Source organism: Pecten maximus, chromosome 12 (assembly GCF_902652985.1).
Source record: "Pecten maximus chromosome 12, xPecMax1.1, whole genome shotgun sequence".
NCBI classification, from domain to species: domain Eukaryota; kingdom Metazoa; phylum Mollusca; class Bivalvia; order Pectinida; family Pectinidae; genus Pecten; species Pecten maximus.
The window spans coordinates 35428753-35455791 of record NC_047026.1 but is presented as its reverse complement, the minus strand read 5'-3'; the positions used below and the strand labels follow the sequence as shown (position 1 = coordinate 35455791).

Below are 27039 nucleotides of genomic sequence, written 5' to 3'. Positions count from 1 at the left end.
TCGACGTTTTGTTCACCCTTTGTACGACCCCTCCCAGGTTTATCATCCTTCGTACGACCCCTCGATGTTTTGTTCACCCTTTGTACGACACCTCCCATTTTTATCACCCTTCGTACGACCCCTCCAAGGTTTATCACCCTTCGTACGACCCCTCGACGTTTTGTTTTACCCTTCTTATGACCCCTTGATATTTTGTTTTACCCTTCGTATGACCCCTCGATGTTTTGTAGTATCCCTACATATCTTATATATATAACGTAGAGCATACGTTTTAATCCATAATTATCATTTTTCTAAGTTGATTTATTGAATCTCCATGTTTTACTATCCTCTTATTCTCATGATTAGTCCAACAAACATTGTAATCTTTGGCATGTTGTCACTTTGTGTGACGAAATGGAGGAGAGATCGTGACTAAGAAGCAAATACTGCACAATGGCGATTCCGGACTATAGGTCCTACTGACCAATACTTCAACGGGGATCTATCATTGATTCATCTCGTTGTTTAAGAATAACCTGTGGAACATATTAACCGTCACAAGATTTGTGAGAAGACAACATATCTCGACGAGTGGGTTTAAATTCGTCAACACATGTCAAATGTCAACACATGTCAAATATAAACACATGTCAAATGTCAACACATGTCAAATGTCAACACATGTCAAATATCAGCACGTCAAATGTCAACACATGTCAAATGTCACACATCAAATGTCAACACATGTCAAATGTAAACACATGTTAAATATCAACACATGTCAAATGTCAACACATGTCAAATATCAACACATGTCAAATGTCAACACATGTCAAATATCAACACATGTCAAATGTCAACACATGTCAAATGTCACACATCAAATGTCAACACATGTCAAATGTAAACACATGTCAAATATCAACACATGTCAAATATCAACACATGTCAAATATCAACAAATGTCAACTCATGTCAAATGTCAACACATGTCAAATGTCACACATCAAATGTCAACACATGTCAAATATCAACACATGTCAAATGTCAACACATGTCAAATGTCACACATCAAATGTCAACACATGTCAAATGTCAACACATGTCAAATGTCAACACATGTCAAATATCAACACATGTCAAATATCAACAAATGTCAACTCATGTCAAATGTCAACACATGTCAAATATCAACACATGTCAAATGTCAACACATTTCAAATATAAACACATGTCAAATATCAACACATGTCAAATGTCAACACATGTCAAATGTCACACATCAAATGTCAACACATGTCAAATATCAACGCCTTTCTCATACGGTCAACAAACTGAGGCCGAAATTGGTTTTTTATTTTTTTTCTAAATAGGTCAAAGGTCACAGTGAAGGCCTTCAAATACGCGAATGCAATACCAATAGAAAAGTCTTATCACAAGAAACATGTGTAAATATGAAAGCACTATCTCTTTCGGTACATACTGTGGCCAAGGTTAAAGTATTTTTTCAAAGTGAAAGGTCACGGTCAAGGTCAGCAAATGTAGTACCAATTGACTAAATAAATAACATAAACGCCATATTTCTTTGTACACATTCAACCACGTTCCTAGGTACAATATGTGGTGCCGGCTTCGAAAAATAGTTTTGTCGTTTCCATACCAAATACACGGCTATATAAGTTCACGTAAGCTTTTAATGAATTCGTGGTAATGATTTTAAGATTAAAACAAAACAGAATTAACAGAATATTATACTGTTTATTATACTTGTGATAATAAACGTACAACTGTATTGCATACTAGTAAGAAGGATTTTGACAATTGATTGTACATGTCAAATGTCGCATGAAATATATTCTCAATCACAACAAGGAACTTACTGAAAATATGTATGCGACAGAATCAAACGACATCAGCAACACTAAATGTCATGCCATTATTGCAAGATAAATCACGATGCTTCCTGGTGTTGGCCTATCAGATACAACCACCTATCCTTTAGTACCTGTTTGGGTGTACTCCAGACTTTGTGTAGGAGCGGCCAGCCTTTCTCAGCTGTCGTCAGTACGTACATATTGGACGGGTCTTGGTAGTGAGCATAGGCTCCCATCACAAGTGATTGACACAATCGAGCACATACAGACGTCTGCAAGATGTCCAACTCGACATCATTTAAAGGGAAGATGGGTATCAAGCCTGCTAATATGTGACCGCCGGCGTCAAGTTGTTCAGAAGGTTCGCATATAATTGACATGTACGCGATATTTATAGCAATATCAAATATTGGGTAGGAATCAGTGACGTCCATGAAATCCAGTAGGCCATTGACGTCATAAACACGTGATTCAGGTGGGACATCATCCTGACCCGGAACCTCTGTGACAAGGATGTTCTGCTCGTTCAGGTCGCCGTGTATCACACCTGACAGGAAAAGGACAGATTGACATAAATCACCAGGTAAAAAAACATCAGGAAAATTAATACAAGACAAACCAATATCAATATAACGGCAAAACTCGCTTATTCACACCAGAGTAAATTAAGTTTAAAGGTGACCGTCAATCTGAGAGCAGCAATTTGATTTGTCTCGACCAGGGATAGAACCCATTACCTTATTCACAGGTTAAACACTTAAATAAAGGCCAGGGGACAGAACTAATAACTTACACGGTCAAGCACTCAACTAGCGCTAGGGGCCAGAACCCATAACTAACTCATAGGTGCAAAAGCTGCACTAATACTAACTCACAGAGGGCAAAAGCTGAACTAAAGGCCGGACACAGAACTCATAACCTTCCTCACAGGGTCAAGCACTCAACTAAAGGCCAGGTGACAGAACACATTACCATCCTCACAGGGGCAAACGCTCAACTAAAGGCCGGGCACAGAACCCAAACCTTCCTTACAGGGGCGAACACACAACTGAAGGCCCAAAGGGGCAAATGCTCAGCTGAAGGTCAGGAGACAGAATCCAAACCTTCCTTACAAGGACGAATACTCAACTAAAGGCCCACAGGGGCAAACGCTCAGCTAAAGGTCAGGAGCCAGAACCCAAACCTTCCTTATAGGGGCGAACACTCAACTAAAGGCCAGGGAACAGAACTTCTAGCTAACTCACACGATCAAGCACTACTAAAGACCAGAATACCGAACAAATAACCTTCCTCATAGGGCCAAACACTCCACTTAGGCCAAGAGACACAGTCCAAACCTCCATCACAGCGGCGAACACTCAACTAAAGGCCAGGAGACCGAACCAAATACCATTATAGGGACAAACACTCCACTAAAGGCCAGGAGACCAAACCAAATACCTTTATAGGGCCAAATACTCAACTAAAGGCAGAGGGACTGGACACAAACCTTCCTCATAGTGCCAAACACTCAACTAAAGACCAGGGAAAAGAACTTCTAACTAACTCACACGGTCACGCACTCATCTAAAGGCCAGGAGACCGAACCAAATACCTTTATAGGGGCAAACACTCCACTAAAGGCAGAGGGACTGGACACAAACCTTCCTCACAAGGACAAACACTCGGCTAAAGATGAAACGTGGGGTATTGTCGGGGGAGTTGATAGGAAAACAATGGTGCGATTAATTGATATTCATCGCACAGTGGACAGAATTGTTGCATTTCACTGGTTACAATCGTTCCCCTGGTGACCCCTATGAGACTATAGAGGGTTAGTAAAATTTCTTAGGAGCAATATGGTTACTCCTCGGCCGTATCCTCTTTGAATTTTACTTGCCTTCTATGGTTCCATAAGAGGTTAGTATCAAACCATATACATGTAACTGATAATTGATCTCACCTTTGGACAGAATTGGTGGTTAAAATCGGTTCACCATGTGACCCCAATAAGACCAGTAAACTTTCTTAGATGGCAATATGGCGGCCCTTATTAAAACAAATAAAGACTAGAATAAGCATTCACAATCATCCCTGAACGAACATCTTCCTGCGTATTGGTTAAAACCTTTGAAAGTGTTGCCTCCCCTACGCCGGTAAAAAATTGTTGACCACCCGCTTGACAGGACGTCAGGTACTGTTTCGGAAGACAATCGAATACAAATTGATGAAAAAAGGAAGAAGATTCACGTAGAGAAGCCGATGAACTGTAACAATTAATCAGCAATATGGAACTATGGAAACCCTAGAAGGCCAGTAACATGTATAGGATGTTCGGCCTCACCCCGTATGAATTTTACTGGCCCTGTATATGATTCCACAGTAGGTCGGTAACAAACCATATCTTTCATAAAAGAGAAAACAATCCCTTTTTCCCAGAGAGGAAATCGTTTCGGATGCAGACGTTGTTCTGAGGGAAAAAACATCATACTAAAATTTACGGACAGTGCGTGAGTTATACACCTGTTCGTACCAACCTACCTCTTTGGAGTTCCCCAAGCTTAGGGAGAACATCGGATTCAAACGCTGATACGACCTCGTCAACTACACGTTTGTTGTTTTCATCTTTTACCGCGAATACGAATTCCTTCAGTTTGGAGAATTCTAACAGGCTCCACACTAAGGAATGGGTGTCGTAAAATGAGTGATGAAAGCCCTGAAAAAGACCGATCATAACGGAAGGCACAGTATTATTGTATTATAATTAAACGAAAATGAATATCATCAGGGAAGATTCAATATATTGTTGGGATGATCAGAGCGCATTTTGTTAAAGATAGAGGATAATACATTCTAGTGAACTGGTGTTAAACCATGGTCTCACGGTACTTTATCTGTATAGCTACATGTCTTATAACATCATGCAACATACAAATGTATTAAGATTACTCCTAGTTATAAACTTGTACAAAATAGCACAAGTACACGTGTCCGTTTGGCTAATGATTCTACCCGTGTCATATTACACGTATGACACTGTGTAGATATCAAATGAAAGGAAGGTAACAATTTCATGATGCTTAAATGTGATTGAAATATTCCAATCCGGATTTTACTGAAAAATAATATACTTAATGTCATAATATCATTAAATGTCACTTTTGCTTCATGTGTGGAAACTCACCTTTGTTGCGTTTGAAAATTCTCCCGTAAATTTGCCGACATTGTATAAAAGTCCAGGTGTACAGGGTTTACTGACCAGGATATCGCCGGGGATGTACTTCAGTAAGCGCACAATATATGTACCATAGGGGGCGCTGTTTCGATCTGGGAAAGAATACGTAGATTTACAAACAGATCGTACATGTTTTCATTCGATACATTTTATCAATAAGAAACAATATAGAACGCATCATTAATCGATTTCACTATTCATTTTATTTATCTATTTTTCTGAAGGAAAATGAATATTTGGATCAAAATTAGTAATGCGAATTGGAGCATATATTGATTGCTGGAATGTATTACTGTGTATCAGACAAAATTAATATAGTAAAACATCCGTAAAATGGACATGCGATAGAACTGTCGAGTATGCGACACTGTGTTTATAGTACATGTATTTGGCGACAGAAAAACTACCGTATAATGGCCATACTGCGATAGAACTGGTCGAGTTTGTTTGTTTTTTGTTTGTTTGTTTTTGTTTAACGTCCTATTAACAGCCAGTGTCAGGTTTTGGAGGTGGAGGAAAGCCGGAGTACCCGGAGAAAAACCACCGGCCTACGGTCAGTGCCTGGCAACTGCCCCACGTAGGTTTCGAACTCGCAACCCAGAGGTGGAGGGCTAGTGATAAAGTGTCGCGACACCTTAACCAATCGGTTCCTGGTCGAGTATACGACACTGTGTTTGATTTGGCGACAGAAAAACTTCCGTTTAATGGACATACTGCGATAGAACTGTCGAGTATACGACACTGTGTTTGATTAGGCGACAGAAAAACTTCCGTTTAATGGACATACTGCGATAGAGCTGTCGAGTATACGAACGACACTGTTTGATTAGGCGACAGAAAAAACTTCCGTTTAATGGACATACTGCGATAGAACTGTCGAGTATACGACACTGTGTTTGATTAGGCGACAGAAAAACTTCCGTTTAATGGACATACTGCGATAGAACTGTCGAGTATACGACACTGTGTTTGATTAGGCGACAGAAAAACTTCCGTTTAATGGACATACTGCGATAGAACTGTCGAGTATACGACACTGTGTTTGATTAGGCGACAGAAAAACTTCCGTTTAATGGACATACTGCGATAGAACTGTCGAATATACGACACTGTGTTTGATTAGGCGACAGAAAAACTTCCGTTTAATGGACATACTGCGATAGAACTGTCGAGTATACGACACTGTGTTTGATTAGGCGACAGAACAACTTCCGTTTAATGGACATACTGCGGTAGAACTGTCGAGTATACGACACTGTGTTTGATTAGGCGACAGAAAAACTTCCGTTTAATGGACATACTGCGATAGAACTGTCGAGTATACGACACTGTGTTTGATTAGGCGACAGACAAACTTCCGTTTAATGGACATACTGCGGTAGAACTGTCGAGTATACGACACTGTGTTTGATTAGGCGACAGAAAAACATCCGTTTAATGGACATACTGCGATAGAACTGTCGAGTATACGACACTGTGTTTGATTAGGCGACAGAAAAACTTCCGTTTGATGGACATACTGCGGTAGAACTGTCGAGTATACGACACTGTGTTTGATAAGGCGACAGAAAAACATCCGTTTAATGGACATACTGCGATAGAACTGTCGAGTACATGTATACGACACTGTATTTGATTAGGCCGACAGAAAAACTTCCGTTTAATGGACATACTGCGATAGAACTGTCGAGTATGCGACACGGTTTGCAGTATTTGGCGACAGTAAATCACATCAAAATTAGGCAAATCAGTTCATAATAGACGCCAAGCAATCTTTAACCCGAGAACATACTGGAAGGAATATCATAATACATGGATGTGGATAAACGAGCATGCCATACCTTTAGGATCTTTCTCCGCAAAAACCTTCTCTAGAGACATTGTCTGGCCTGAAATCGTGAGAACGTTTTCTGGCACTGATATGTTCTTTTTTCGAAGATGGTCTAGAAGACTGATCTGTGCCTCTGAAAATCATATTAAAACGTTAATTTGGAGTTAAAATGTTAAATCCTTGTAGCATATAAATACCATAAACCTTTCATTTATCAATATAACATCGGTTAAAATCTCTGATATAAACTTGTAAAGGTTTAAGAAAGTGGTGCCTTTCATCAAACTAACCAAGTCACTCGTGTATAAATTAGGTACACACTAGTATCAAATCATACCAATACCTTTATATGATGGTACCAACCACTTACCAACGATAGTTGGACGCTTAGAGTCCATGCTATTCAGTATCTTCAAAATGTAGCCATGTTTCCACACTTCCGGTATGTGAGGATTGCTTGATTGGTTGTGTACAGTCACGTGGTAGTTCCTATCGTCATAGCTGTTTAGTTCTTTAGAGCTGATGACATCTAAGCCGTATAAGTTTCTTACCAGATCCTCCACAGCACCGTCAGGGATCATGGGTTTGATGATCTCCCCTTTCTCCTGCAACAGCACTTCCGGTTTAGTACCTTCGTTGTTATTGTCCATTTTGTTCTGAAATAAAACCATCCAATCTATCAAAGAATCAGTTAATCAAGTATAGAGGCTATTTACCTACAGCAAATCTGTATGTTCAAATCAATCAAATAATCAATCAATCAAGTTTAGAGGTTATTTACCTACAGCAAATCTGTATGTTAAAATCTATTTTGAAAACCACGACTGAATGCAATTAAAATGTGATCGTAAATTGTCTGGAAATGGAAGTGAAATCATTATTTCGGAAATATACCGAACTTGTTTATAAGTTTTACCATGTGACTTACTATCAAGGCACGAATTGGTATGATGTCATTCTGAAAGAAAAGATTGGTATACATGTACTATTGTTGAAAACATATCCGAAAAACCTGTTTATGGCATTTATTCACAGACTAATGTCGATCCAGCATTTAATAAACTTGTATGAGAACACTTATTTAACATATCACCTTATATACATATATATGTACTAAATCGTTCATTAAATAAACATTTAACATCGAACCGTGACATATCAACTAAATTTTGTATTACGTCGTATTATTACAACTTAAGTTTCACGCACGATAACATATGTAAGATGGTGTCAAACAATGAAATGTGTTTTGTATTACGTCACGATGTATATTATAATGCAATTTTGTACAGTAAATCTATAGCAAAATAACTTAATGTCGGCCATGAAAAACATAAATGATCTATAATTTAAATATTATGATAAAATGTGTAAAATATCTATCAACCTTATATTGGTAAAGGCAATTAGATATTTCAATATAATGCCCGCGTCTACAACTGTTAATGTAAACACTACATCAACTTTTTATTTAATTCATATTTTCTATTCAAGCGGGACATCACAGTCTAATATGTAAAATTTAAAAGAATTTTTAAAATTAGATTCTTTTTAATCGAGGACCCCCTTGAATTATCATTATAAGCTGCACTCCGGCTTTCATGGGCAATCCTAGGTAAAGCCAAAAATGAAACTAGTAAAGTCAGATTAGGCCTACTTCATTTCCCGTTGAAGATTTTCGGTCGCGTGCTTCTCTTCTGTGTGACGAATCTCTTTCTTGCCGGCGTGTGAATATTACATACATTCACTGTTTACATTGGCGATCTATTTTTGTACCGCCTCAGACATGAATGTATTTTCATTTTGTGAATTGTGTAACATTGTTATAAACATATAAACACAAGTGGAAGAGTCGTGTTATGTGCCAGTTTAGAAAACAGGATCTGATAAAAAAACTGACACTCCCGATAGCACCGAGATCATGAAATGTATCTCGAATGCGATACTTGATATCATTTTAGTGGTCACAGAAAATAAACCTAAATTTTACCACTGTTTAACAACACAAAATAGACTGGTATCAGCAATATGCTATATCGTGCGCAGAAGTAATTTGACTCATAATCTAAACATATGGAGAACGCAAGTTTCGGGGCCGTCGAAAACCGCCAATTTTCAAATCAATGTTTCTCTAGTTCACTCTTATCAGAATATACATCCCAAAATGTCAGTGAACGAATGAAATCCGATATTTCAAGAACACCATATAAATCCTCCGCTAATCTGCGACTTAAATCCACAATGTTTCATTTTTAACTCGAGCTCTGAACATCCCGGCTATTAGACTGCATCGCATGCATACGGTCACAGGGCTTCGGTTTTAGATTTTGAATAACATATGACATCTATAAATAATCGCAAGACTGGAAATCCAACATTCATTCACATAATAAAACTTACAAAATTGAATTTTACAAAGTTTTAAGAGTGTACATGTATATTAACACTTTTTTATTGTTGTGATATTTCACTGTTGTCGTCATGCTAACCTGGTGCTCAATTTATTAACCGAGTCCCCGTGTCTCGAGTGACTAAATCACACACATACTATACTGTCAACACTGCACTTTAAATTCGTTTTATATGGGTATGGTTAAGTTTTATTATACAATATCATAGATATTTGTTTTAAATAAATATTTTATCTTGAAAGTATTGTATCTATGTGTAAAAGAAGAGAGTATAAGGTCACCTTACTAGCTCAGACTAGCGTGAATGTTTGCCTTGAGAGCGAAGGTCGACATAGTTCGAAGCCCGGCACGGGCAGGATATTTTTTCATTACTCCTGTGTTGCCTTGGCGACGAGAGTAGCTGACTGACTGCTGTTCCACTACTGTACACACATGTACGATTTATAAGTATAAAGTGACGCACGTACGTCATACCATTGGGGCCGATTTTTGCTATCTGACGGCGGTGATTTTAATTTGGTTAATTAACGTAATGCATAGACTAATGAAGGGAAGTGTGTACCAGTTGCAAGAGATTCACTTCCATTTACGAACAGCCCATGCAAGAAACAAAATTGACAATCAATCCTAAAATGATGTCATTACGTTATTGTGAGCAGTGTCACACAGCGCATTCTAGCTTCTTTTAACCCCATTCCATCCCCACCTCCTCCCAGGGTGATAACACAACCTTCGTGTAAGTTTTTGACACGCACTTTCCAAAGAGCATTGTTAAAGCTTACATTTGCTTGCAAGTAAGTGAGAAAAATAATCAAACATGGTCTGTTTCGCAAACAAGATATCTCAACCCTCGTGTTAGGCTATGACTGGCCAGCACTCGACAAGCCTCGTGCTGACTGGAGCCAGCTAAACTCTTACACTCGGGTTTAGATATCACTGTCCACGTAACAGACCCATGTTAGATTCTATGACTCCCTCTCTAAATATCCAATGAGCTATGTTGTATTATTGGTTCATGATATTTTAACAGATTATCGGCTCCCTTTTGTTCGAGGGGCGGTGCTATCATTCCAGCAAATCCTCTCAACATTGACATGTACAATGTACAGGTAGAGGTACAGGTAATTAAGCCACGTATAACAATAGACACGGAAACCGTAGCTAGGTTATTTTAATTTATTTCACTCATGCCCACTTTATATTGTGCCCGACAAGAGGTTATTGATTCCATTCGCTGAATGAGAGGTAGCCTGTGGTGTCAAGGTATGGTTATGTAATATATTTTCTACCATGTGCGTGGTTTTCTGATTTGTATAGAGGCATCAATAAAACGCACACACACATGCACACTTGTATGCGGCCTGTTATTTATACTTGGACTGCTTGTGTTTCCAAATAATTTCACGTGAGCATTTAAATTAATCTCAGTTACTTGACGTGAACCTGCAATTTCTATAGCTTTTTTTCAAAAAATGGCTATAATGAAATTAATATGTACACAAATATTTTAAGTTGAACGAATGCTGTGGAGTTGAAACATGTTGAACTTAACCCCATTCCTTGTTTCGGTTTCCAGTATTGCAAGTAGTTAAATCACATGGACTGACTTCATTTTACCTTACACATGTAGCGTGTGTGTGATACACACATCACCATAATGGGTGTGTGCTACACACACCAACGGTATCATACCGTCACTCGCCAGTTACAATGTAACCAAGCTCGGTTAGTGGGGATGGGAGTCAGAGGGGTGGGTTAAAGATGGAACCGGTGGTTATGCGATTGAACACAAAATATGACGCTATTTATAAAACTTACCGAATCAGGACAGGCTAAACCTTATGGTGTGAATGACCTACAAACCACGTGATACAGGCGGGGATGTTATCGCTGATGTTTACACACTGTGTATACATGTGTTGACATTGTGAAAGACGGCAACTATTTCTGTTAAACAGGGGGACATAACAGGCCGACATTTATCTGTTATACTTATTTCAACCGGCGGGATGTGTATTATGTACCAATTTTTTTCGGGGTCTCTAAGATATATGTGAAAAGATGTTGTTATAGCATATCATCAAATAACTTTACATAGTATTTAATTACTATACAATCATTCACATTCACATCAAAAATTCGCATTCAAAGAAATTTCCGAAACAAGTTTACCAAATTATTAAATCTGCTCTAATGACATTTACAACATAATGATCCAGACAAGTGATTGTACAATCCGGGTACTGAAGTCTCCTTTGTATTGTCTCAGAAATGAAGTGCAGGAAACAATAACAAAAGGCAGAAATAGTTCCCTGAAGGTATTTAACAATGCAAGATACCTTGACAACATGGACAATAGCCAACTTAGCTGGTCCAAGATTTAATTTTACTCTGCTAGTCAGGACTAGAGGACTAGGACATAACCTAGAATTCTGGTATCAGACTGGAGGCATATCCAGCTTTGTTCGCTACTGTCGGACAGAAGTTACCAAATTCAGTTCGGAAGAGTTGTTTTGTATGTCTGTTAGGTAACCGTGACTTGACACGTAAAACAGAAAACTCCATATATTTATACCAATTATCAGATGAGTAATGCACCGTGTACATGCATACATGTACATGTACTAATGCAATGTTGGTAAGGGATTTCACTGGCAAATATCTCCAACATACCTTTAATATTTCTATGGATTCTACCTTACAGCATTGTGCAGTCCAGGGGTCATCCTAACACAACCCAATTTGCGGAACAAGACAAGATTTTGGAAGGTCGGATAGAGTTCTATAGCTCTTACCTGGATCAGGTGAACAAGGCAGCTAGTGTTACCTCTATAAGAAATTCACATAGACGCAAGCGTCTGAATTATTCAAGGACGGCGTCCATCCAACCGAGCTATCAGCTAGGTATTTGAGGAAGCGCCCGACCCTGAAGATGTTTGAGGATTGTCAGTTATCTATACACTAGCTAGCCTTATTCTTAACAGTAGCAAGAAAGCTTGAGGTGTCGGTTATTTATACACTAGCTAGCCTTATTCTTAACAGTGGCAAGAAAGCATGAGGTGTCGGTTATTTATACACTAGCTAGCCTTATTCTTAACAGTGGCAAGAAAGCTTGAGGTGTCGGTTATTTATTTACTAGCTAGCCTTATTCTTAACAGTGGCAAGAAAGCTTGAGGTGTCGGTTATTTATTTACTAGCTAGCCTTATTCTTAACAGTGGCAAGAAAGCATGAGGTGTCGGTTATTTATTTACTAGCTAGCCTTATTCTTACCAGTGGCAAGAAAGCTTGAGGTGTCGGTTATTTATTTACTAGCTAGCCTTATTCTTACCAGTGGCAAGAAAGCATGAGGTGTCGGTTATTTATTTACTAGCTAGCCTTATTCTTACCAGTGGCAAGAAAGCTTGAGGTGTCGGTTATTTATTTACTAGCTAGCCTTATTCTTACCAGTGGCAAGAAAGCTTGAGGTGTCGGTTATTTATTTACTAGCTAGCCTTATTCTTACCAGTGGCAGGAAAGCTTGAGGTGTCGGATAAGGGATTGGATTTACTTCCACCATTAATGGATGGTAATCAAGCCTCTAGGCTCAATTTGTAAGAAGAGCGACTAGTCCAACCACTCAAACGTATTGCCAACTATGTACCAGGACAACGGTTAGTTACCTTACGCCTGACGACCATACCTTTAATGTGTTTTTATGCTCGACCTCATAGCATTCCCAAATTATCCTCGTTCCCTGTTAAGGAACCTCTCATGAAGGGTGATGTCCTGTTTGTTTACTGGAGGTATGAGGTTTGCTGTCTCATGAGCAACAGACAGCTTACAAGGTACCAATGGATCAGTACTCCAGGCCCGAAGGTGATCATTCAGTGGTGTGGCTCAATGTGTATTGGTGACCATGGGCGATAGGGTTACACACACGGACATTTTAGCCTGGCTTAATGCGTTGTTTTGGGGATGTATCCACCCACAGGATGGCTATTCAAGAGTAATTTAGCTCAAAACAATGATCTGATGAGACAGTGACCAGTTTTGGCTGTAGACTATAAAGTCTGCTGCAGACTGCAATAGATAACGGTTTACTACATTAAATAGTTAAAACAACTTGATGAGGCATACATTATGGACCCCATTACATTCTGATAAAATTAAGAACCAAGCACTTTATAGATATCACTAGTTACGGGAGAGTGTTAAGGTAGCTTAAAACCACTGAAAAGGAAATCTATATGGCTGCTTGTAAACACTAGTGGTACTGTTGAGTATATGACGAGTTGACTTCCCTTGGTAAGATACATATCAGAAGACTCTCGTCCCAGAGGTGATGTGCTGTAGAGCGCGGCAGCCATCGGCGTACGGATGTATTTACGTACATTTGTACCTGCTTGCGTGATCGTAGTCTGCACTTGCTATTGTCGTCAAATTATACCCTGTTGTACATTATAATCGGGCATCCTTCACAACATTGGTGGCAAGAAGTGAAATTGGTTTTTCGATAAATGTACGGGTATTGATAGATATGTATAGCCATACATACAGGTAGCTTTACCTGTACAATAGCAAGCCCTGTACTAGGTATTTCTCTAATACAAATATGCTTCGTACGTTTGGTAACATTAAGCGTATGAAGGATGCCTTTTCTGGTATTAGAGTCGAAATTAAAGGAATGCACGTGATGACTTAAACTTTCTGCGTATCTCTCCTACATCAAATGATTCTGTTACTCAGAAGAATCCTCGGCAAATGCCCTGTAGTTTGGATTGTTCGGGGGAAGCTTTCCATCATGATAAAGATTCCGAAGGGGCTCGATATTTTGAGGAGACCCCAGAGGAGAGTTTCTGTTGTAAAGAGGCCCCAGAGAGGACCATATTTCAGAATAAAGACAAAGAAGGCGATATCTGTTTTAAAAAGGCTCCCGAAGGAGCCCGAAAGTGGCACCGGAGAGGGGCTTCGCATATGATGATGCCCCGGGGGTTCATGTTGGGAAGCCCAGGTTGGAGTTTTTATGTGGGGAAGAAACACTGGGTGTGGATGTCGATACAACAGAAGTCCTTGGTTTGGGAACCAGGAGTGACGAGGCCTTTGATAGGGGCTTCCTGTTGTGATGGAATCCTGGGTGGGGTCCCTATTCTAAAGAAGCCCCCGATTTGGCTCCAGGTTCCAAGGGGGCATAGAGGGGTAATCCTGTTGTGAGAGGACCTTTGATGGGAATTTATGTCGGAGGAGGCAATGGTGACAAGTTCCTTCTGTGAGGAGGTCCATGTGATAGCTGTCAACACGCTGCTTTATGCTGCCTTTATGCATGAGGGGATTGGATGTTGACGCATTCAACGCACCCAATCCGTGTTCTCAATCCCTTGGCCAATTAAGTGATTGAGGGACAACGGATTGTTAGAGTGGTCATTGGGAGGTATTGAAGGCAATTGTGCGCCAGACATTTAAGACTTATATGGACAAGCAACATTTCCGTTGCCAGTTCTGGGATTGGAAACAAATGATCATGATATGTATGTAATCCCAAGATGATTCTGGAGTAGATATTAATCCTATCTTGTTTGGTGGGTGGCCCTTGTTCCCTTATAACAACTAATAAAGTCATGACAAACTGTCAGGAGCAAGTTATTTTAATAAACAATTGGAAGGGGAAACTTCTATACGTTTTGATGTTGGGGGTAGTAGGTCTCGCTACAGCAGCTGTAGCTTTGTGATTTGCCTGTTGGTCTGTGTTGAGGCACGGGTCTTCCAGGCTAATTACAGGTTGTTTCAGTCTATTGTGAGGGAACATTCACTGAATGATTGCGTAAAGATAATGTTGTCCCGTAGTCGTTATTGTTTATGAGTCATTATCAGACAGCAGTCCGAGGTTAAGCTTCAAACGAAGGTCAGTTCTCTGCGGCGCCCTCTTGCGTAGGGATGCTCATTCCTCATAGACTGCCCCGCATGCCGGCTGGCGTCCTTGAGGCTCCACCAGCAGTCCCTATCCAGGTGGTCCATGGTTGTTGCTGACCCTAGATAGTTTTGGGACGGTTGAATGCGTCGTTAACCATGCTTTACCTTAGGGTTGTGTGTCCCACGATGGCCACGGTCTTGTCAGGCGCATTGGGGATGATGTTCGTCTCTCGGCGAAGTGTGTTGTGTTGGAGCCCGCTGATGCTGGAGGCAGCACCAGTGATAGTGGTCCTACAATGTATAGTGAATTGGGGAGAAGCTCTCCTGCTGGGAAATGCTGTCGGATGGTCTGCATTCCTAGGTCGCCCCGCCAGTTTCCCCTGCTCTGCAGATACATAGATTTCGAACGAGTTGTGGGCCGGCGGTTTGGGGACGCTATCCAAGTTACGGCGATATGCTTCGTTCGTAGGCTCAATTGTTGCTGACATGGGTCAACGCTCCGCTCAGTTTAATTTGTTCTTGTTGATTACAATACATGTTTTGGAGTGTTATGAATGCATGAGACGAGTTGACTTCCCTTAGTAAGATCATTGAGATATCAGAAGACATATTGTCTCAGAGATGAACTGCTGTAGAGCGTGACCGTCATCAGCGTAGTCTACACTTCCAAGTTGCTACGTACAGGTTTCACGTTGGGTCAGTTTGACCGTAGACTCCATTTGCTGTTCACGGCATATTATAGACTTAATCGATAAATCCATATGTTCCCACGGTGAATTATCACAACAGAACGAGTTGTACAAGTACGTAATACTAGAGGGGATTTTGATACGAAATTAAAACTTCGAGAAGATTGTATCCCAAATGGATTCCAAGTTTGATAAAATCTTCGAAAATCTTGATAGTCATAGACCTCGTAAGAAAGGTCATGGACAAGGTCAGGGTCAAGATCAAAGTCGTGGACAAGGTCGCAAAAAGGCTATTATAAATATCCAGGCCAAAAATCGGCACAGAAGAAAAATAAATAGTTACAGTCTGCCAAATCAATCAGATAGTTTAAGTCGTCAGAGATATTGAAACGAATGTAGTTATAGAAGGCAGAACTACTCTTTCCTAGGCGCATTGTCGCTCTTCGCATAGTGCACAGCTAAACTTCGATTTGCGCATAAATACTGCGGCTCTTCCTTTGGCATACTGTTGCTCTTCTAGTATGCCATGCGAAGAGCGACATGTGAAAAAGAAACCCACCAATGTAACAAAAGTATCTAAACGTCATCGTGGCTTGATTTAATGAGGACGTTGCATGGGCTTTCCGTCCTGCAGGTATCATTCCTTCCCTGTTCCCATTTCATACTCCACCAAGCCATCATATGGTGAGCATGTCTCATTCGACTCGCTCTTATTGTGGATACGCATGATATCAGCCCTGGTAAGGCTGAGTCTTTGTATATTCATCGATAATGTGGTCACAATCCGTAAATAAATATGACATATGTCGCTTTTGATTCTCGCATTATAATTTTCCGTTTGTGACTGTCATTGATGTATGGTCAGGAAGTATGTGTTGTAGGTTTCTTTGATGATTAGATGTTTATTCTGGTATTGACCACCAAAAACTAGCTCAAGTAGGTAAATTTATTTATTTACTTTTTTACAACAATTGTGAAAAAAGTTATATCGACTTATATCAATCACTCTTGTTGGCCTGGATAGAAGCCCGCAAGGGTGTCTTACTGTGTGTGAGGTTTGGTTTGGTTTAGTTTGTTTAACGTCCTTTTAACAGCTAAGGTCATTTAAGGACGGCCTCCCGTGATTGCGATATGCATGCGTGTGGTGAGTGCGTATGTGTGTTGTGGGAGGCTGTGGTATTTACGTGTTAAGTCTCCTTGTGATAGGTCGAAAATTTTGCCAATTTATAGTGCTACCTCACTGAGGCATACTGCCGAAGACGCCCAGCAGGACACCCCACCTGGTCACATTATAATGACAAAGGGCCAACCAGTCGTCCCACTCCCAAAATGCTGAGCGCTAGGCAGGAGTAGCAACTACCATTTTAATGACTCTGGTATGTCTCGGCCAGGGGACAGAACCCAAAGCCTTCCTTACAGGGGCGAACGCTCAACTGAAGACCAAAAGTGAGGCATTGTCAATGGAGACATTAAGAAAGTTGTTCAGAAAGAAGAGTAAAAGGAGGAAACTCCACGTGACCGGGTAGGTGCCCTTTTCACGTCCGATCGAAAAATCGAACCCCGGCCGCCGAGGTGGAAGGCAAGTGCGTTACCACTCTGCCATCGAACACCCGGTTACAAGTGTGTTCACCTTAGATATTCGTTTGAATCGGGGAAAATCACATGGAGTTGATGGAATTTTGAATGAATGTTTTTTAGTTGGTAAAAAATTATTACTGCCTGCCTGATGTACATTATCTAATAACATTTTGGACTCCGGATGCTTCCCTACTGACTGGTCCGTCGCTATTATAACTCCGGTTTATAAAAAAGATGTAAAAACAAACCCTAATAATTTTAGAGGCATTAGCCTGTTGAGTTGTCTTGGTAAATTGTTCACGTCTATTTTAAATACGAGACTTCTGAAGTGGTCTGAATCGTATGATGTTATCATGGATGCTCAGTTTGGATTTCGCAGTGGTCTCAGTACGGTAGATGCGATTTTTGCTCTACATTCAATTATAACAAAAACTTTTAGTGAAAATAAACGCTTGTATTGTTGTTTTGTTGATTTTCGTAAAGCGTTTGATAGTGTAGACAGAATAAACCTGTGGTATAAACTGTCAAAATTAGGAGTCAGAGGCAAGCTTCTACATGTTATTAAATCAATTTATAGTAATGTTAAATCCTGTGTAAAATTCAAAGGATACTTATCTGAATTTTTTGAAAACAATATCGGTTTATTACAAGGCGAAATTTTGTCTCCAATACTTTTCTCTATGTACGTTAATGATTTTGAGTTTTTTTCATCTCTAAATGCAACAGCAAATATGATTTTGAAGAGTTAAGTTTATTTCTTATGTTATATGCTGATGATTTAGTCCTGTTTTCGGAATCTGTCGAAGGTCTACAGAACCTACTAGATAACCTGGACGAGTATTGCTCACAATGGAAATTAACTGTGAATAGTGAAAAAACAAAGGTTGTGGTTTTCCGTAAAGGCGGTAAAATTCGAAATAATGAATCGTGGACTTACCACGGGAAAAAACTTGATAGTGTTGACGAATTTTCTTACCTTGGTGTAAACCTTAGATACAACAATAAATTCACGAATTTACAAAAAAAAAAAAAAAAAAAAAAATTGGCGGACCAAGGACGTAAAGCCATGTTTGCTTTATTTTCTAAATGTTCAAATATGAGTTTAAATTGTAAAACCATGGTGAGTTTGTTTGATACTTATGTAAGTAGTATTCTGTTTTATGCTTGTGAAGTGTGGGGCTCGACCAAAGGACCAGATATTGAAAATTTACATGTTCTTTTTTGTAAGAAATTACTTAAGGTTAAAAAATCAACAAATAATGTAACAGTTTACTGGGAACTTGGTCGTTTTCCCTTAGAATATACACGCAGATATAGAATTATTAAATATTGGTTCAAACTACTCGACATAAAAAACTGTATTTTGAATACTGCATATGATTTTTATTAAGTAAAAACACTGGTTTATGTTTTAATTGGGTACACGGTGTAAAGGAGTTATTATGCTCTTTAGGTTTCGGCGAAATATGGTTCTGTCAATCACCAAATAACTCTGAAACTATTTTACCTTGTATACGACAAAGAATTTTTGACCAAGCCCAACAGTATTTGAGAGATGCATTAGAAAAGTCCTCGAAATGTGTTTTATATAAACATATTGTGGATATTTTTTCTATTCAGTTTTATTTAACTAAATATATACATATGAAATTCAGAATATGTTTATCAAAACTACGCATTTCTGCGCATTCCTTAGCAATCGAAACTGGCCGCTTTAACAATATTGATCGAAATTTGAGACACTGTTTAATTTGTTAATCAAAGACTGAGATAGAAGATGAATACCATTTTGTATTAATATGTAATAAGTATACCAATTTAAGAAGACGCCTCATTAAGAAATACTATTGGCAAAAGCCTTCAATGTTCAAATTAATACAGTTATTAAGTGTACAAAATATCAAAGAATTAATTAAGTCGCTTAGGCAAATTTATATTTGAAGCAAACAAAATCCGATCTTTATATCTTTAATCCGTACTCCACTTTGTATTTACTGTAGCATTGCTGTTCTATGCCATTATCATGTATTGTTTTGTTTATAATATGTACTTATGGGCCGTATGGCCTACAGTCAATAAAGAGTAGTACACCAAATATTGTACAATGTTGACATATATCCGAAATCTTCCGTAGACATAAATCATCTGGTATCCCTGTGCGTGTCAGCTGTTTTGATTGCTATACAAATGTTTCATACTATGACTAAGACATTAGGAATAACAGTATTAGAGTGCATTTAGACGAAATGTCTCGCTACGAATTTGACAGCTATTTTCACCAACTCGGCCTATTTTGGGTAGTGAGCTGATTTCAGAGGTCAGAACACCGACCCTCAGCTAGCTATGTACTCTATTTTACCTGTGTGTTGTTTTTACACTGATGAGAATAGGACACTTAGGCCTAAATACAGTCTAATTTTTTTTTTCAATTTGTTCAATGTTTCATTTTTCGTTTCTTTTGATTTCGTTTCGTTTCGTTTTATTTTGTTTCGTTGTGTTTGATTTATTTTCGTTTTGTTTGTTTTTGTTTTGTTCCGTTTCGTTTTGCTTTCGTTTCGCACTTTACAGGTACCCAAATAACCATGCTCCGTCAGTTGTGTGACAGAGACCGTATTTACAATGTGTTGCTATGTATACAATAATGTCTAATATACATGTACATCGCTCATAGTATATTTGTTTGTTTCTCTATTCGGTTACATTGTTTGCAATACAATCCTTGATGTGTTCTATTTGGATGCAAAATGAAATAAAAATGAATTGAATTTAACAAGCCACGCCGACCCGTTCTTTTTACAAATGTTCTACTTACTCAGTTTGTGCTTCCGCTGCAATGATGGAGATAAGCCAGTGACACATGTGTTGTCGTACTCGGCATAACTACATACGAGTCACACCTCTATACACATGTGTGTAATAAACATCAGGAAGGAACAAGCTTTACTGTCTACTCTCTTACTATCGACATTATTAACTCGAATCGAGGTAGATGATGCGTAACAAAGCATACCGAAAAGACATTTATTCAGCTGTTGTGTGCGAGACCTGGAAGTGGAAACTAACAAAGAAATGACAGACGGTCACGTTTCAGTATGCTAATATATTACATCTATACCCGTTAAAGTCGTAGGTACATGTATACAGACCAGTTGACAAAAACAAACATGGCTGCCACCTGGACGGATGTGTGTTGTGTACTACTTGTCGCAGTTGTTGCGGTTGTTGTTCTAGCTGTGTTTGTGATACAGATAATATTTATGATTTTAGCATTACTGGCCAGGTGTAAGAATTTACGTACAATTATTACGATATCAGCAGTGGGACTGTTTATTCAAAGCCTATTGGTTATTGCTCTATATAAGGGTATTACCGGGTGCAGATATCGTGTGGATGAACGTTACGTCAACAATACCTTCCTTTTTAATTATATATACCAACACGGTCTGGAGAAAAATTCAGAATATATGAAGTGTTGTGGAGACTTTCGGTTATCATCAGTTGTCTTATCAGTGATAATTTTTATCGCTTTACTTCATCAGAAATCAGTGAACAGCCTTCCCAATAATAAACAAAGAAGGGTGCTTTTCAGTGCTATTTTATACTTTTCTGTCATTACCTGTGTTATGGGATGGATTTATTGGACCCCCGGCCGTGATGTAACACTCTCCACTTTCGTGAGATCCCTCAGCACCGTTTCACTACCGACCTGTCCGCATGCTGCCCGTGTTCATGTCCTTCCGGTTCTAGTGGAGACCTTGTTCATCTACGGACCTGCGTTATATATGTTATTGATACCAAGAAACCAGCCAAACGGTGAGTGTACCGAGTTTTTCTCAAAAATGAATGCATATGCAGCACATGATGGGAATACCTTATATTATGAAACGTAAACGACTCAATAAAATTGGAAACAGACAATTATTATATAATACTTATATTGTATTTGACTTCAACTTTTACTGACAAGACCTATCCCTTATTGATTATCTACAGTTTAATACTAAGTGGAGCTATTCATACATATTGTGGTGTAGACATACACTTCATATTTCATGGGAAATGTTATAAAATTACTGTTAACGTATTATTTTTGGCGCACTCATCTTTTCGCGCATTCCTAAGTTTTAACCAATTAGCGTAATGAAGAATAAGCGCATTATCTTATTTTCTGTAGGATAAGCACACAGAGATCATGTTATAAGCTCAATTACAATTTAGCTGATGGCTTCAAGATCGAAAATCGCTAAAATATGATTACCGCTAAGATATGTACGATTACAGCACTTTATTTTTCTTGGGAAAATGATACTTCCTTACGAGTGGTGAAATGCTACCGGCGCACAAGGTAATTGCTTATTAATAGTTGTAGTTTAAGCATATTTTTGTCAAGTAATGACACAAAGAGATCGGACACAAGTTAGTGTAACATATTAAAAGCAGTCTTGTTAATAAATGGGGAACAGAGCTAGAGCAGCACATTTAACTGGATCTCTGTCTGTAAATATTTTTATCAGCAAATTTTGTATTGTATCTAAAATCATCCGAGTGTAACCAAATCATTTAGGAAATCGAAAAACACCAGGAAAATAGGAAATTGATCAGAACATATCAATTTTATATGTAAAAAAAGCTTTCATATACACATTAATACGCATGGCTGCTCAAACTTGATTAACAGAAAGCCACTCAAGATTGTTCATGTAGTTATGTTTACATTTGTGTGTTCGCTTTTAGACAACGCCTAATAAGGGTGATTTTTGCAGGAGAAGGAACGACTCACAATAATTTCATGTTTGCAGCAATATGCATTTTAATTGATCTAAGGCCAGGATTTGTATTTGGCAGATATTGCCTGGCCTCGTTTCAGTTACAGCAAAACAGTTAACATTTTTAAGATTTGTACTGTAAATCCGCCTCTTACTGTTTCTGAACCGATTTAAGATCAGACGAACAGTAAAAAACACTAAATACCTTCGTCACAATAGATGGTTTGACCTATCATTAATTACAAACGGACGACAACTCATCTTACTTTCCCTTTCTGCTCCGAGTGACGCTTTTCCTGTTTGAAAGTTTTAAATGAATATATTCTTGAGATTACTATTATCAAATATTATAAACGTCTTTCTTTTCTTTTTTCTTTTCTTTTTTGTCAATTTGCATGATCGCACGTGCAACTTAAAACACGAAATATGAAAGCAATTGATCTGTCCCTACATGGAAACATAGGGAACGACAAATTTCAACCAGAAATTATTTTGTTTAAAATTGCCAATCGTACAAGTAAACCACAACTACATAATTTTATAAAATAAATGATATTTCATAGTGACGTAAAATAGTGAATAGTGAAACCTCTACATCGCATATACACATCCATTTACACACCAAGCATATTAAAGAGACCTCAGAGAGGGGTTAAAGTCACGTGTCATTTCGAGATTTAATAATTTGGTTTAAATTGAACAGAAACTACCCCGTTATACTAGGTTGCCACTGCCTTCTATGTATGTAGCCCTAGGCTTACTCAAAATTGACTCGTGTATATTCTTGCACACTCATGTGTTTTATGTACTATTTTACAGCAACATTAAATAAGGAATATTGATATTAGAACTGCGTCAAACCAAATGTTACGCATACATTTTGTATGTGTATACACTATACAATGAATGGTTTCGTCCACGAGGATAATTTTACTAGACTTTGTATGTCATTTATACATACATACAGTTGTACATGTATAAACTGTTATAACCTTCAGTTTGACATACAGATAATCAGACGATGGATGTAATATCTACCTGCTTTATGGTCTCATCAGTTTCTCTGTATTTCCTATGTGACTTAGTGGTATTGTTTTATGTCAGACATATTGTGTCCATTATGTTTTACACGGAGTTATGTCTCTTACATACTATTTATATACAAAGCATCATGAGATTTTAGATCATTATACGATTGAAACATAGACTCTATATATGTACTTCATAGACTCTATATATGTACTTCATATACTATATATATGTACTACATAGACTCTATATATATACTTCATAGACTCTATATATGTACTACATAGACTATATATATGTACTACATAGACTCTATATATATACTACATAGACTCTATATACATGTATGTACTTCATAGGCTCTATATATGTACTTCATAGACTCTATATATATACTTCATAGACTCTATATATGTACTACATAGACTCTATAATATTACTTCAGTCTATGACTCATAATATATATGTACTACATAGACTCTATATATATGTACTACATAGACTCTATATATATGTACTACATAGACTCTATATATGTACTACATAGACTCTATATATGTACTTCATAGACTCTATATATGTACTTCATAGACTCTATATATGTACTACATAGACTCTATATATGTACTACATAGACTCTATATATGTACTACATAGACTCTATATATGTACTACATAGACTCTATATATGTACTACATAGACTCTATATATGTACTACATAGACTCTATATATGTACTACATAGACTCTATATATATGTACTACATAGACTCTATATATGTACTACATAGACTCTATATATGTACTACATAGACTCTATATGTGTACTACATGGACTCTATATATATACTACATAGACTCTATATATGTACTACATAGACTCTATATGTGTACTACATGGACTCTATATATGTACTACATAGACTCTATATACACATGTATGTACTACATAGACTCTATATATGTACTTCATAGACTCTCTATATATATACTTCATAGACTCTATATATGTACTACATAGACTCTATATGTGTACTACATGGACTCTATATATGTACTACATAGACTCTATATGTGTACTACATGGACTCTATATATGTACTTCATAGACTCTATATATGTACTTCATAGACTCTATATGTACTTCATAGACTCTATACTACATAGACTCAATATATGTACTTTATAGACTATATATATGTTCTACATAGACTTTATATAGTACCACATAGACTCTATATAAGTGTACTACATAGACTATATATGTGTACTACATAGACTCTATATATTTACTTCATAGACTCTATATAAGTACTTCATATACTCCATACATGTGTTCAGCTTATGTGTTAAATATGATATGATGAAACTATTAGCGCATTTATAATTAAGCCTAAAAATTCAGTGCAAAAATCCCAATAAAAATCACTGTTAAAATAAATAGGTTCCGGTAAATGATATCACTGTCATTTGTATCGATTTCAATCATATTGAATTAACAATTACTTTCTTTTTTAATTTTAGGACAGCCGGAATCTCAATTGGAATGTACGATATTCAAGCATTGTTTGACAAATGACGGCTCTCATTGTGCTGTTTGTTGTGGCGCCAATGGACTACTGAGGGATTCCTTCTTGTTTTACACCCTAATAATGTTAGTTTTCAGACCTTTTATATACATCTATTATTCAGTTTACAATGATGAGGTAGCTGAGATTTTCGTATTTGGTTGCAATTTGCTTATCCCTATAGTTCTTGCTGTAAACGCAACGCCATATATCGGCAGAGTATTCCAAAAACCAACGCATGTTGATTATGATGATGCCTTAACAACGCTAAATGTAATCAAGATGTAATATTTCACGTAAAATCAAAACAACTGTTATGTACATAAAATTTATGTCTTTTTTGACTATAAAAAACATTCTTAAATCAATTTTGTTATTTTGTTTCTTATGCTGCATAGGGGTGGTTATTAAACACATAAAAAACAAAACATTTTGGTGGATGTAAAACAGTTATGTAAACTGCTTTGTGTTACGGTTATTGTGAATTGTATAATTACCTGGTCATGTTTGAAGGGCATGGTGCGAATTTAATCTCATCAGATACGAACCTATATTAAAGTTATTATTTTGATATTGCACCAGGAAGTACATGTAATGTGATCGAGGCTGTTTATTAGATCAAATATTTTAAATGTGACAAACGGCTTAGGCCTATATTCTGTGCTGAGAAGAGCAGAAGCTTTATTGCTGACGTTAGGTGATATACCGCCGAATGCAAATTGCTGGACGCATAATCAAGTCTTTGTGTCCATTTTAAAGAGGCAATTGGCGTTAAATTGGATTTAAAACGAGCAGTTTATCGATTATCTATAGGTGTTTGATATCATATGTTCAGGTAGCAGTATGCACACCCATAATATGTATACATGTATAACCACAAGAATTTATAGCCTTGAAACGAAAACGCTCCATGAAATCAAAACCAAATTTTATTTCTCCTCAACGACTTTTTCCCTTAACTGTGTTATAACTGTGCGGATTTACCGGTAGACATTACATTATGATATGACGCAGTCCTCTTCGATAGTATTTTTGGTTTTACTGAATACGTTGTGTTCATCGACACAATTGGTATCTCATTATTTCACGCGGGAATAAAGCATGCTTATATAAAACTACTATATAGTATTTTGGATTATTTTGCAATGAAACAATGAGGACGACCTACACATGTAAATATGGGTTCATTTAGCCATAAACAAGCATACTCTTAATAATTTATGATCAAGTAGGAATTAATTTGAATATTGTCTTAATTGAAAAAAATGTTAAAATATAGAATGAATTGTTTTAACCCAATAATTCAATCACTAATGTACACTGTATATTGAATATCCTAAAAGAGGAATTTAGAACCAGTATGCAGACTTCCATTTTATATTACAGAACACACCAGCCAGTAAGTTTCTGTCAATGATAAAGTTAACTGTGTCTGTAGTTTTAAATAACCCTTATTGAATAAATCAGAGAGGACCCCGTGATGTGTCTGTTATCCTTAACTTACCCGAGTGCAACATTGAATTACTACTTTTTGGTCCAATGTATAGGTTTTATATTAGGAATCTGTTGTGAACTAAATAGATTGAGGAGTGTATCAGGTTTCATGTACACAAAATGTTTTAATTGTTTAAGTGTAACTTTTGAACTTTTAACCTTGAACGATGCTCACCCAAATTGAATAAAAGCGACCCTTACACATTATGAACCCCATTTATCATCGCCCACCCCATCCCCCTCACATCACAGTGGAACAGCATCAGATATATAGGGCACCCCATTTCGAGTGGGCACTAATATTACTGTGAAAACCACATAGTTTGTTTGCGTTCCGATCAATCACTAGCGTTCCTAACATTAATCACTAGCGTTCCTAACATTAATCACTAGGTAGAGTTCCTAACATTAATCACTAGGTAGAGTTCCTAACATTAATCACTAGGTAGAGTTCCTAACATTAATCACTAGGTAGAGTTCTAACATTAATCACCAGTATTCCTAACATTAATCACTAGCGTTCCTAACATTAATCACTAGCGTTCCTAACATTAATCACTAGGTAGAGTTCCTAACATTAATCACCAGTATTCCTAACATTAATCACTAGCGTTCCTTACATTAATCACTAGGTGGAGTTCTAACATTAATCACTAGGTAGAGTTCCTAACATTAATCACTAGGTAGAGTTCCTAACATTAATCACTAGGTAGAGT

The 27039-nt window shown here is 37.7% G+C and overlaps 2 protein-coding genes across 5 annotated transcripts; one reads left to right on the top strand and one right to left on the bottom strand.

Annotated features, from left to right (window-relative positions):
* Nucleotides 1–1720: 1720 nt before the first annotated feature.
* On the bottom strand, nt 1721–21195 carry LOC117339432 (hydroxylysine kinase-like). Of its 4 annotated transcripts, XM_033901007.1 has the most exons (7): nt 11131–11210; nt 7830–7859; nt 7272–7557; nt 6912–7034; nt 5020–5162; nt 4377–4551; nt 1721–2403 (listed from the first exon to the last, which is right to left on the bottom strand). In XM_033901007.1, exons 3-7 carry the CDS (start codon nt 7549–7551, stop codon nt 1934–1936), a joined length of 1191 nt encoding a protein of 396 aa, XP_033756898.1. In that variant the 5' UTR covers nt 7552–7557; nt 7830–7859; nt 11131–11210; the 3' UTR covers nt 1721–1933. The 4 variants fall into 4 exon arrangements, with proteins under 4 accessions (XP_033756898.1, XP_033756899.1, XP_033756897.1 ...); XM_033901008.1 differs by lacking the exons at nt 7830–7859; nt 11131–11210 and adding an exon at nt 21083–21195; XM_033901006.1 differs by lacking the exons at nt 7830–7859; nt 11131–11210 and adding an exon at nt 20279–20389.
* Nucleotides 20416–25197, top strand: LOC117339433. Its single transcript, XM_033901009.1, has 2 exons — nt 20416–21279; nt 24786–25197. The coding sequence occupies exons 1-2, from the start codon at nt 20601–20603 to the stop codon at nt 25115–25117; spliced, it is 1011 nt and encodes a 336-aa protein (XP_033756900.1). The 5' UTR covers nt 20416–20600; the 3' UTR covers nt 25118–25197.
* Nucleotides 25198–27039: the final 1842 nt, after the last annotated feature.